General features: G+C 36.3%; 1 protein-coding gene across 3 annotated transcripts in view; it reads left to right on the top strand.

The window, feature by feature from the left end:
* Positions 1-14,369, top strand: part of LOC118261818 (bifunctional heparan sulfate N-deacetylase/N-sulfotransferase) — a 100,601-nt gene that overhangs the window by 53,260 nt on the left and 32,972 nt on the right. For all 3 annotated transcript variants that reach the window (XM_050701671.1, XM_050701669.1, XM_050701670.1), the window contains 2 exons: positions 4,437-5,035; positions 7,199-7,390. In XM_050701671.1, the coding sequence (XP_050557628.1) occupies positions 4,821-5,035; positions 7,199-7,390 (407 nt within the window). In that variant the 5' untranslated portion in view covers positions 4,437-4,820. The remainder of the gene's footprint in view (positions 1-4,436; positions 5,036-7,198; positions 7,391-14,369) is intronic.

Raw genomic sequence — 14,369 nt, forward strand, 5'->3', positions numbered from 1 at the left:
GCTTAGCTGAAGATTTAAAGAGAAAACAAAGAGGAACTTGATAATTCATTAAGCATAGTTTGTGCTGAAGTTTTGAAGCAGTCTGATCAATGTGGATAATTAAAATGCAAACAAAGTCTAAAAATAAGAGTAGGACTAAATGAAGGCTGTAGCTACGTTTTGAAACCTTAATTTTAATCAGATTTGGTGGGTTCCAGGACAAGTAACCGTAGAGTACGGTGTGAACGTGTTTGCTATAGAGAAGTTGGGCGAGCCCGACAGGCAAGCACGGGTAAGTCGTCGCGCTAATGCAAATTAGTGGAATCACAATTAGCGCTCGATTGTTGTTCGCCCTGCAACTTGCATTTAGCAAATGAAACGGCCAGGTAGAAGATTCAACAAATAAATTATGGAATGGCACACTCTGTTTTCCTTCAATTCTACTATCTGCTACGTTCTCTGCAAAAACGTTTCAATATTGCCTGCAGCACCCACCGCAATGATGCAATATTTTATCTAAGTAATGAACGTTCCAGTGTTTGCACTTGGTTTCATGTTTTCGGTTCATACTAAATCATTTTTCTGGAATGAATGCAAATTTGTTTGCACCATAAAATAATCCTTGGCAGCCGGGTAAAAAGGTGTATCATTATTTATATTCCGCTCAAAACATTTAAACCCCATAACATGTAGACACACTTTTATTAAAAACCACTGCAATTAATAACGTGCTACAAGACGAATATGTTGAGCTATTTGTACAGCAAACAAAATGTCCACGGAATGTCCCTCGGGTTGACAGATGATGTTAAGGGCAATTAATCTTGACCAAATATGCGGGCGAATTGTGGGTTTCGCCTCCGTAGCCTAATAGCGACGGTTGTGCGATGTTCCAACGCCTTGCGTGCTTCTCTTCTCTCTCGCGTTTATCTAGAAAGAGTAGATAAAACAACACTTACATTTTTGGAAAATTACGTGCGTTCTGAATGCGTCATAGATTTGTGTTGTACTATTTCTATTTTATTGTTATTTTAGTTCTTTTAGAAATTATATGTTGTTTACTTTAAACTAGACAACATATATTTTCTTTTCATTTCAAAATGATATAAAATTTTATTTATAGCCAGTAAGTTGCCTGTTCCATATCTATTAGAGCGCGTACATTTCACAAAAAGTATTTTGTATAATGGTCATACCATTTTGCTAGGACAACAAAGATAAAAATAATACCTCAATGTCCACTTTGAGAAAACATTTAATGGTATCTGAAAGACCCCTGTCATTTTCAGCGTATCGTCGGATTCACACAGTTCAATATTTTAGAAGTTTGATCTTCGTGTTATACGAGTTTCATGGTAGCATTATTATGCGGGTTTTCTGAACGGTGCCCGTGACGACGAGGTGTGGTGAACGAGCAAAGTTATAATAAGTTCGTCCCTTCATCTCTCGAGCGACGCCATTGTCTTTTGATCCGATATAAAGGCGCTAACACTACATACTACGTTTATTCTTGTCAGGAAAATAAAACCAGTATATTTACCTACTCCTGTTTCTTTTGTTTTTCGATTATGGTAAATTACTTTTAGGAAAATATATAACCTATCCTAAGCTTCTTTACTTACAATGTCCTCTTTTGTTAGTAAACTATCAATTTTCTCCTCACTAACTAGTTCAGTCGGAGCACGTGTTATAGAATTCGTATAACGCCAGTCATCCAACACAAAGTCCGGCTAACCCTAATCATTAATAGGTAATTCGGCCCGCTATCTTTCGTGAAAAGGGCCAAGGGTTAACTAATAATTGTTTTCGCCCGTTACCCGTACTTCTGTAACCCGTCCAGATCGTTTACGGTCATTCCCTTAATGAGATTAATGCATCACTATCTTAGCTACTTCGTTTGTATTATATTTCGGGTGATATATCTACTCGTATGCATTTCATTTAATATAGCACATTATTTATTAGATTCTTATCTTTGTCAGATGAGATCTGAATCTCATAAATGTATTTTATTATTATTTCACCATCTTATATTAGGATAAAGTAAGTTATATGTTTATTTCATGTAGCAACATTTCATTTCGTTAATTCCCGTCAGTACCGTAGGTAGGTCGTAGGTACATATTTATTGTTATTATATGTTGAGACTTTGAAGATACTTTGTGACTTTTATTACATGTTACGCACTGTCATTGAAACTGGGATATTATATTTACTTTGGAATACTTTACCTGTAATCCTACTTGACGTTTCTTTTTGTACCAACTTATCGCTACACGGAGTTTATCGTCAGAGCCATTGCTACGCTTTACTCGGACGTTCCCTTTAATTAACTACCCTACTTTTTCTTCGTCTCCTACTCATTTCACTGCAATCATTCTTGTCTCTAAATAATTTTGTTTTAAAGCAGCATCTCATTTTCGCATAAAAATAACATTTTACAAGGGTTGGATCCTTTCCAGCTGTAAAGGACGTTAATTTCGATTTAAACTTCTCGGGCCTAACTTCGCTGTCGAATACTTTTAGAATAGTATTTTCGTTCGATTTAAAGATGTTAAATAAAATGATCTTATATACTTAGCAGAATAGCTTTTTTAGGCCTGAAAATTGTATTTTTACATATGGCATTTCCAAATCTTGGTACATAGAGTAGGGTTTTCTTTTTCAATTTACATCAGACCCTACGATTTTATCGGGGCGAAGAAATAAAGCACGTCCCGACAGTGAGCAGTTTGAATTAACCTTTCGAGTAGCCTTGTAGATTCGTGGCCCGGTTACGAGCGGGTCATCTGCTAGTTAATATTCAAAGGGTCGCACAATCACGGATTCCGTACGCGTCTCTGCTCCACCGACGCTCACTGTGACCACCCAAAAACCTCCCTTTTACTTACCAAATAGACTACCTACACTGTTTGTCTCTAAAATTACGTAGACTATTTAGTCAAATGAAACAAAAATTTCGCAAACAGTAGAATGAGCGCGTCACATGAAATTTCATTAGAGCTAAAACATGTTTTCGGACAATAGGTATCGCAGAATATTCACATAAGCTCGGGACCCTCCATTACGGTTCGTTCGTTTACTGAACACAAAGACTGACGTATAAAAATTCTTTTTCTTATCAACAGATACTAAAGTAGAATATGAAAGTGTTACTTTTTTCAGTCATGTAATCAAGGCTGATGGGTTCGATAAACTGTCGATAGTTGATATCATTTTTTGTGTTATCTGTAAATAAACGCGAACGCATTTTCTTACATTTTCCTCTCCTAGACCCTGGAGACATCCTATTTTCAGAAGCTAAGTGATGTCACAGACAGTGAAAGGCACAATTGTCAACTTTCTATTGTTTTTTCCAAGTTACATAACAAAACTAAGTATTACGTGTATACAAATCAAACAAATGAATTCCTTAATTTAATAACTCGATATCATTTTACACAATCCAATAAACAAAATTGAGAAAACGTGGCACTCAGACTCAAATGTTATACGTCGATCATTTCATTATTGTATGAATCTGATTTCACGTTCATTAGTTAACTTTTTGATCAAATTTAATTCAGAATTTTGAGGATTGTTCGTTCAATTTCACGGTTGAATGGATTTGTTTCGGGACTGCAAAGAAATGTTTCAATGTAAGCCTACATTCAAATAATGCGAAGAGGGATTTATAGGAGCGGCCGGTCCAAGTAAAGTATTCACGATTGAATAATTGAATAAACACAGATTCAAAGATAAATCGAAAATGACTAATTGATTAAATATTTATTTTATAAACTTAGCTTTAACTTTCGTTCGCCTAAAATTTGGTCCTTTGAGACGAGATATTAGAATAGCTATTTTTATTATACCTAATCATTGCTTCACTTCAAATTTCCTGTATCTCTTGTAGGTGTTGCTTTGAAAATATATAAGCCAATGAATCTATTTTACATACGTACCATTATCAAGTGAAGCTGCAAATCATATAAAAATTTCCTTATGGGAATCCTTCGTCGTTAACAACCGCACAAGTTACAGTATTGTAAATAACAAGCATGTTCAAGACGATGTCTGACTTGAATGTCGCAAAACATCACAAATTATGAGCAGAACCTATCCAGCTAAATGGCACATACTAAGTACTATGTATGTACTGACTTACACCTTAAAATTATGGACCTAGCCTACGATTCCTGTTTTAACAGTAATAAAACCTTCGCAGCATAACTTATTGCCGTAAGGAAAGTTATAATCAAGCACTTGTTCTGTTATAATTAAAATTTACGACTATTCCGTTTGTAATTAATGGCAGTTTCTATGGTTATATCATAGCGACGTTTATAGTAGGTCTGTTTAATGCTCTTGTCTCGCTGTTTTCCACTTATGGAAATATAATCTAATAAAATCTCAATATAACAAAGCATTATTTCAGGAATATAAAATAATAATACTTTTGTTTTTGCTTGTTGCAGATATCACCGATGAGCCGAAGCGTAGTAGACTCTGATCTGTCCTGGAGACGGATGCCGTGAGCTCTATACCAAGGAGCGCACGACGTCGGCGTGATGAGCACAACCCGCCATAATGCGTCGGCGGCCACTTTAAACTGGGATCGGACGCGTTTGTCGGCTCGAGATGGCCGTCAATCGCGGCGAACGCGCATTCAGCCTCCCTGCGCACGCGCAATCCCATACTCCACCGCGGCACTATGAAATGTGGAAACACGGCAAGTGGCGACAGAAAACGTCACCACCAAGGACAAACCCAGCCGTTAGGGTTCCGAGATAGAGACTTTATTTAGTGAAATCCTTAGAGGCCTAAGTGTTACTTTTGTGTGTAAATATAGTGGTGAATAGATGTTAAGGATGGCGGGCGAGAGTAGAGGTTTGCGTGCGCCGCTGCTGGAGTGCGGTGGAGCAGAGTATGCACATCCGCACAAAGCTTCGGCGCCAAGATGCTGCTTCTGGCTAGCTAGCCACGTCAACGTGAGGAAGTGTGTCGCCGGTGTGATGCTGCTATCCGTCCTCACCATATTCTTCTATACATATTACGTCACAGTACCTCTCACCAGGTAAGTCAACTGCCTACATTCACATGAATCTTCACTGAAACGCACAACGCTAAATGTTTATTAATGAACATACAACAGAAAGCAAAAGTGGACTGACCGTATTGTGTGCAATACAAATCACTTGAAGCACGATATGATACTCAAACCACGATTTATTGTTTCGACTATTTTCTTTCATAATTGAGATGTTAGTTAATTGTGATGCAATCTTTATAACATCAAATATTTAACTTTGCTCATTATAACATTATATTCATTAAAATTTTAGCGAAACGCGCCAGAATTTAATTAATTAATCTAGTTGAAAATATGCGCCATTGGCATAAAATCCAATTTGCTTCCTATCGGCAGCAAACACGTAGTTGATACGAATTAATAATATGAAATTATCGCATTCGGACAGCTCTTCGTTATGTCACACAGTTATTTATTGGGATTAGCTTGGAGTTAAGTAGATATTTATGTTGTCCGTTTATTGTTTTCTATTTGAAAAATAATCATATGAATTCAAAGTAGGCCAACTTTCCTGCGTATAAAATAGCTTATTATGTTTTAAAAAGGGTCGCTTTTATGTGTAAACCCCTTTGACATGCAAGAGACGTTTTCATTTTATATCCTAAGATTTTACGGAAACGTATTTGCATAAACTCATCCTATTCTTATCTCAGTTGAAGTACACGTACAGAAAACTCCTATTTTCTGGGTGTCTTCCGGTCGCATAGAAACGAATTCAAGTGTCACAAACATGTTTTAGAAACACCGAACTCGTTCAGTCAAATATATTTACCTTTTATTTCAATAGCAAGGGATTCATTATGCATAAAATTGGCATTTAATATCTAGAGGAAATTGCTTCGCGGAAGTATTAAAGACGTTTAACTTTGTGCCGAGCGTCCTTGTCGCCCTTTGTTTGGCAGCTTTTCGCAGCTAAATTAGGACGAGGAGGCGAATATTTCAGAGTAATTTATAACGTGATTTTATGTAATTAGGGCAGATGGCGTGTAGCTAGGACCCATAATATTTTATTTTATCGGCTTAAAATTACATCGCCCGAGATGAGCGGCAGGGGCGGCAAGTTTCGCCGACTCAGTTCGATTTATAGCAAAACTTGTGTTCTGGCTAATTAATGGAAGCTGCTTCGCTGCAAACTCGCTGATTTAAGGGCGTATTGTTTTATAGAACGTTTATTTCCTACTAACCCCCAATTGCGTTTACTGTCCAAATTTTCGCTTTCGTAATTTGCATGCAAATATAGCCTCATTAATGCTAATCACGCCTAATTGAGTTATTGATTGCAAGTAAATACGGAATTTGAATAGTAAATAAAGAATATTATATTAATGTCCGATAGCTAGGTATGTCGGTATGTCTTTTAAGTGTCGTCGTTAAAGTTTCCTCTTGGTTGATTCAGGCGTGGCTTTCATTAAAGCAAAGAGGCCACAAGATTCAGCCGCGGCTCACAGGACCACTGCCGGCTACGGATAAAATATTTCCACAAATTCCTGCCTTTATTTATTTTACGCTATTGAGATAAACCTTAATGGCGCTTTGATGTGGCTCCTACTTGGAACGCAGCTTTAAGTTTGGCAGTCTTTGATTGATTTTCTTGTAAAATTTGTTTCGGTGGTGACTTAGTACGCAAATGGTGTACTTGGATTTTAATTACCGGCCCATTTGCTCAGGTGCGGAGAAGTTTCCCCAATTCAAATTGGCTTTTTATCACAATTTTGTGTTCAGCTGTTTTATAATTTAGATTACCTACATAAATCAGATACAATATTGAATTGTATTAGTGGATTGAGATATTTCGCACTTTGTGGTAGAGACACGGACATGTGTCTATAAAGTATCAATATGGAATAAATGAAATTCATGTCACGTCGCTATATTCCGTGACATTGAAACTCGGTAGCACCACTAGATATTAAAGCTAAACCAAAATGGGATTTTCTCCTGCGTCGTGGATGTCAAACATTTCACATACACTACAGATCACACATATCACGCTCACACACAAATCTCCATAGGTTCTTGTTTTCAGCGCTTATTCGTGTTGTATTGATCATCTGCCAACAGTATCAAGTTAATGTCACCATTTTCCATCAGACATACTAATGTAAAATTTAAATGTATTACAGTGACTAATAAATAAAATGTTTCCAGTCTGGTGTGGCGCGACCGCGTCCCGAGACCGTTGTCGCAATGCTCGTTGCTTGCGTCGCAGCAACAGGCGGCACGCGACCATCGCTCGGACGCGCGGCTTCGCATCGACGCGAAGGTGCTCGTGATCGTCGAGTCGGCCTACTCGCGACTTGGCCGCGACATCGCCGAACTGCTTGTCGCCAACCGTATACGGTAAGTTTACTCCATCATAACAATAAACACGTTATTGAATAGGTTTATGAATAACTATAGAAATAGAAAATAAATTTTCCTTATTGAAATAAATATTTTCTCAATTTCTTACAATATTCTTGTAGCGTTTTTCTGTTGTCGGCAGCTTGCAAGGGCAAGTGAACAAATTCAGCATAAAATGCTCGAATCGCCCCTGAACATTAAACTTTAGACCGCTGCATAACGTGTAGCTCGAGTTCTGGAATGATAGTAGTTTCATGAAATGGTTTATTTAACTTATAAAATTTTTCACCATTTTAAACATTATCCTCGTTTGTGGGTTCATAGTCGTAAGCGAAATAAAAACTCTGAAAGTTCAAACTATAAAATATGACCTTGAAAATGAAGGCCTTAATTCAGACCATGCAGAAATTCGACTAAATTAATTCATTCGAAATTATAGGCAAATAAATGTATGACTTTCAGTAGCAATATCTTAAAGTTATCATGTAAATATTTACTGAGTTGGGTCTTGATAGGTGTTGTGGGGGGCGATGCGCCTCCCTTTGTTTGTTTTCCCTTGTAGAGAGCGCGAGGCGATCGGTTGTGCCCGCTGACAGCTAATATGCGCACCGGTGATGTACTGCATCGGGTAGCGTATTGGGGAAACAACCTTTGTTTTGTAAAACGCTCAGAACAAGCTGTGGTTGCTAGAACATCTAGAATTTTGTGTTTTGTACACTCCATGAGATAAATTGGTTATTCGTGCTTAGTTACTACTAGCTTTCGCCCGCGGCTTCGCCCGCGTGAAATTAGTTTTTGTCAATCCTGGTCCTTTATGTCTAAGAGACTCTTACAGGGGCCAGCCTCACGTTGTGTACAAAAATATTTTTAAATGACCTAATTTAAAACATTTTTGTACACAACGTTTGCTGTTTTGTTATCATTTGTTAAAATGTGGAGATTGTTTGGACTCGACACTCGCGAGCAGGCCACGTACAGTTGGCCATGCGAAAAACAGTTTTTCTCTAAATGGACACCTGCGCTTTGTTAATGGTCATTGCGAAGGCTGGTTTGAGGGGAAACTGGATTCTTTTAAACTGAAACGGTAAATCTGTAGGGATCATGGGTATGCGTGGAATCAAAACTTCTTCATCTTTAGCTATACCTGTCATTATAATTGCTCCAATAATATTGCGTCCTAGCTGCGTAATTTGCAATCGAGTCCCGTTGCATAGTCTCGGCGCTTCGAGATTTCTCATTAATAAAACTGGAACCCCAACTTTCAGTCTCAGCTTATGAGACGGCACTCCTGACAGCTCTAAAGAGTTTAGAAACTCGGTAGGATAAGACGTCACCCTGTTCACTGTCCATGACAATATCTACTGACAAATATTCGACAACATCGCCTTGCACATGTGACATCATTCTTAGCGACGAAGAAATTAAATTATCAATATTTATTTACAACCAATGCATAAAAAAGTAGGAGGTTAGTAGCTTAGGTTAGTTTTACACCTACTACGACCTCTTAGATTAATTAAAAAAAGGAAATAAAAGCAAATCGGATTTTTTTAAAGTAACGGAAACTATCTTACCTACTTTTAACTATGAACTAAAAGAAAAAATTAATTTACAGGACCTAATTAATAAAAAACACTTAAAAAGTTATACGAAACAAAAAAAATAATTTTACTGGATCGAAAAATGTAACTCTATAGCGCAAATTTCTCTAATCGCATGCGTCCGACAACGACGTCTGCCCTCACGTGTCTGCCCGTTCGGGTAGGCATAGTTAGATTCGTGCGCTCCGCGCGATGCCGCCACACTTCGGCGAATGTGCGCGACGACGACCGACGGCAGCGGCGGCGATGCAGAGTATTCGTTAAAAGGAATTTAAACTTCAAAAACGAACTTTTTTGTAACTTGATACACCCAAAACTTCTAAATTACATGTTCCTAGGTTCAGTGATTAAGATTTCGTATACAAAAAGTTTGGCTTTGTAGTTCCAGTTCCGAATCCGTTCCGTTCGAATTTCGGGAATTCCGTTTGTAGAAAAATTCTGCACATCCTTTGAGACCTACGTACCAAGATTCATGGTCTTATCTTCAATTCAACCCCTATTTCACCCCCAAACTGGTAAAAATTTCAAAATGCTAGAACAAACGATTTTTTGTTTCTTATGACGTGATATTTGACGAACTTGCATACTAACTTTCAACCCTTATTTCACCCCTTAGCTGGTCGAAATTTCAAAAATGCTAGAACAAATGTTTAATGATTTCTTATCAAGTGCTTAAATATAAAGTTTCATGGTTTTATCTTTTAAAATTAAGAAATCCCATACAAACTTTCAACCTCTATTTCAACCCCTTCATCCCTTTTTTTCGAAATAAAAAGTAGCCTATGTTCTGTCTCAGGGTCTAAAGATTGTCTGTACCAAATTTCATCAAAATCGGTTGCGAGGTTTAAGCGGGAAAGCGTAACAGACAGACAGACAGACAGACAGACAGACAGAGTTACTTTCGCATTTATAATATTAGTTGGGATGTGTAATTAAGTAGGTAATTACCAAGATAAATTGCATAACACTATGCATTTATTATCTTTACTCAGCACTATGCATCTATTATCTTTAGCAGGTTACAGCTAGATTCTCTTTTCGGAACACTGCGATAATATAATCAATCGTATAACACTAGGCAACAAAAAAAATAAAAAAAAATTCCCAGAGATCTGATTGTGTGATTCGGAAAGGCCATGGTATAGAGAACTTAGAACAGTAAATAAAACATCTCAGTCACGTATAGCTTTTAAGAGAAATTTATTTTTAGTTTTAACAATTTTTTCTTATTATTTTAGAGTAAAATATTATTTAGACTTGAAAAATAAACTAGTTTTTGTTCTTTTGGCCTGCCTGTTATAAGAAGAGGTTGGTGTCTCTCTAATTAAAAACCAGCAGTAGTCTGAAAGCATTGCAGTGGTCCATTTTCCCTGATAACGCTTTTCCATTGAGGCAATTTCTTGGTGAAAGCGCTCACCGTGCTCATCACTCACTGCGCCTAGATTTTCTTTAAAAAAATTAAGGTGCGAATGCACCCCAGTTGTTTATAAGCATGTAACAATTGGTTTATAAGGCTTTCATATTGAGGCGATCGTTTATTTCCCAAAAAAATTTCCGTGACTTGAACAAATCCATTGCTTTAATCTTGAACCATATATTTCAGATTTTTCCTTAGGTAAGTCTCTAAAAAGATCGTCAAGCTCAGATTGGCTGATCAAATGTGGTGCTTTAGATGTACTTGCCACTTGAAAGTCTTCACATTCATCATCAGAACTAGAAGTGTTACTTGAGGATTCAACGTGACTTGGTGGGTTAGGTACTGGAAGATCTTCTGAATGTGGTATTGGTTTTGTTACGGAAGACACCTCTGCGTACTTTACTGTGTGCTCAGATTTCTTAGAAAATCCTTTGACATCTGTGAGACAAAAATAACAGTCACTTACATGATCCTTAGGTTCTCGCCAAATCATAGGTTGACCAAAAGGCATCTTTGTTGGTTTTCCATTAAACCAGTTTGTCAAATTCTTGTGGCATGAGAAGCAACACATGTGTGGCACCCAATATTTATCTTGGTTGCGAACGTCTAAACCAAAATATGCACGATAACACTTCGTAATTACTTAACGGCGTTATGGGTTTTTTTACTCTTCGGTGAAAATAAAACAAAATAAATCCGGAGAATTAACACAAAAGCGAGACATGGCGAAAGAAATCAATGTATACTGACACTACAAAATATTATTGTGATCGTTACTAAGAAGAATTTAGAGCTACCCTCCAAAACTAATAAAAAAAGTGATTTTTTACAAAAATGTTAAAATCTCCATTCCTATACGTGACTGAAATAAATTATTATTTTTCTGGTATTAGGTGTATGATTATCAATAAAATACGGTATGAATTTTCCCCGGGAAATTTTGAGTGTTGCCTAGTGTAAGTGAAGGACAACTCGCCTGAAAAATCATGTCTCTTTAATGACATCGGATTACTAACTCTAAATGACACAATAACGACCAAACATTTCCTTTCTGCTTCTGTGCGGTATACAAATAGACATATTTATTAACTGTCTATAAACTGTCAACCAATAGAGAAACTGACACAAATTTTAATGCGGAAGTTATATCTATTAAATATATCCTTTCCACCATTGATTGAGCTCTAAAATATATCAGTAGATTTTACGACAGAAATTGCAATAAATATGTCTAACTAATACTGAATGGGTTGGGCTTGCTTATTGATTCTAATGGAGATTTTATACTTAACTGCATTTCATACGTAAAGTAAGGCTGTTTATTGTCCAGAAAGCCCGAGTAATCTAAAATTACAATTGATCTATTGTAAAGTCACGCAAGTTTACTCCTAAGGTGTCCCATAAACTATTACCTAAGTATATTCTGTTAAATAGACAACAATTCATACATGATTCTGAACGCATTCAACAATTATATTCAAGTACAAACATGAATGAGTTACCAGATAGATATAATACATGATTATAGAGAAATTATGCGACAATTACATTGATAACCGACCCAGATCTCAAAAAACCAAGTCAAAACAATAAACAGCGACTGATAAATAAAATGATAAATAGCAATTTGAACTTTGACAACGGTAATTCCCGGTAAAGTAATTAGATCTTAGTATTATCTCTCTACACGATTTTCCTTAATATTCAAGATTATTATAGCAAACGGTCGTGATTCTAAATAATAATTATTCAGTATAAATGGCGTACACATGTTTTATGTTATCGCCGCCTCGTGGTGCTGACAGGAATAGGTACTGCAACATATTCATTTGTCAAAACTTTTAAAACGTGAATGCATTCCAATCCAGTTAAATATAACGTAGGTATTTAGTTGGAAACTAACTAAATCATATTGCAGTGTCCAGTGTCCAAGTAGAGTTTAAAAAGCTTGTTCATAATTCTATGTCCATTCATCATTGGCAAAATTAATTCATAAATCTTGCAGTATTAAAATGTCTCCGGTTTATTTTCCGGTCTATATATTGTGTCTCTCGGACGGCCGCCCCACTTGCGTTGATATGAGACTTTTTGCTCCTGTCGGGTAAAAATCGGTTTCCTCTCGAGCAGTGCCGTGCTTCAGTGAACTGTACGCTTGCTTATGAAATGTTTGACGGGTCAGGAATTAGTTTTCCTCCTTGATATTTTTTATCGAAGCTTTTCCCTTAGGCCTCGGGTTTTATCGCATTTACAGACTTCGTTTACGGACTGCAGACGATATTTTTATCTATAACTCTTCGTTTATCTGGTATAAAGTTGTTTTTGAACTCATTTATTTTCCTGGTACATGTTTTTATTACAAATGATTACAAAATTATTGCTTTTTTGACGTGCGGATCGAAAACGTGGTCACGTTATCCACAGCGTTTCTTAGAAATGTTATAGATAAACCTCTTAACCTCGATGAGCTAATAAGTAGTGTGTACGCTCGTCCATATATGTTAGTAACCTTGTACAGACATTATCGGAACAGCCGCTTCCGTGGGCGTTCTTTATAGATACGAATACAAAACGCAATCACCGAAAAAGCTTATCTCCACCATTAATATTTCAAAGAAACATTATTGTAATTAGTTGAGTGATATCTAAATTGCTTGATTTGTTTTTTTTCTGTGTGCTAGGCAACGATTAGTTTATACATAACGTAATATGTCATCACCGTAGCCAATACCTAATTCGAAGTTAATAGCCGAGTAATTAGAGCCAAGTAATTGACTACTTTACGACACTGCTGTCTTTTAAATTAATTTTATAGTAGCTGTCTGCCTTGAGTGTCTCGGTATATTCTTATTTCTTAAAAAACCTGGTCCTGATAATTACGAGAATAAAAAAGGAACAGATGTGAAGCTATTACGTTAACATCCATTACACTATTTTTTGTAGCTAAAGAACTATAATACATCCTTTTTACCACGCTTTTATTGATTTGACTGCTTACTTACTGAAAACGTCTTTCTTAATTTTATTTTCGCTTGATTTCAAGAAATCGGAATAGGATTTGTTAAACTGGTAGAGAAATTATAAGGAGAAAGAAAAATTTAAGTACATTGTATTAAAAGTCATGTGTAACTTCAACTTGCACTCATGAAATCCACCGGGTATATGATTTTTTGGAACCAAAGACATAATATAAAAAGCTGTACAAGTTCGTTGTGACTGCAATGCGTCTAGATTCCTTAATAATAAATTATTGACATCGAGAAATCTTACGACGATTGCATTAATTTTAGTTACCTACCTATTTATGCGAACTTGGTCCTTTGGCAGTATTTTTTTTTTGGTCCTAACATAAATATTCGTTAGAAACAATGGATGAGCTTTTAAAAGCTATACTTAATAATTGTAGAAAGTATAGGCTTGGTACCGAAAGTATTTTCTTAAAGTAATTATCGTATTAGCTACTAGGTGCTAAAAGCTTGCCCCAAAAAACTTTTACTAATTAACTTATATACAAAGTGTAGCCTCATACCACTGTTTAATGGAGGATCACCTTTTATTACATGTACACACGCATAAAACGAAAGGCTCCATTTTGTCCCGAGTGCCTGTCATAAAACTGTACCCTAAATAAAAATAGAGTAAAACAGAAAAATAAACACTGTGACGTAGCGTTACTAGCCCCAGCAAGCGCGTAAACGTTCTCATTTATCCAAATAAATAGAAAATATTTTATTTATTAACATCGCTGAAAACCTTATTTCCAAAAAAATACAATAAAGGACGTAAATATTTGCAAATCCTGTTAAACTCCATTGTTGTCATAGAATGATTTAGCATCAAAATACTTACACAATATGGATTCAGTTCCGAATGCAAACAAAGGTTACATTGTTGAAATTCCACTTTATTATGAATTCCATTGACCCAAATATTGTTGCTTAAACAAAATTACCATGACCCG

This window comes from Spodoptera frugiperda, chromosome 20, assembly GCF_023101765.2.
Source record: "Spodoptera frugiperda isolate SF20-4 chromosome 20, AGI-APGP_CSIRO_Sfru_2.0, whole genome shotgun sequence".
In the NCBI taxonomy this organism is placed as follows: Eukaryota; Metazoa; Arthropoda; class Insecta; order Lepidoptera; family Noctuidae; genus Spodoptera; species Spodoptera frugiperda.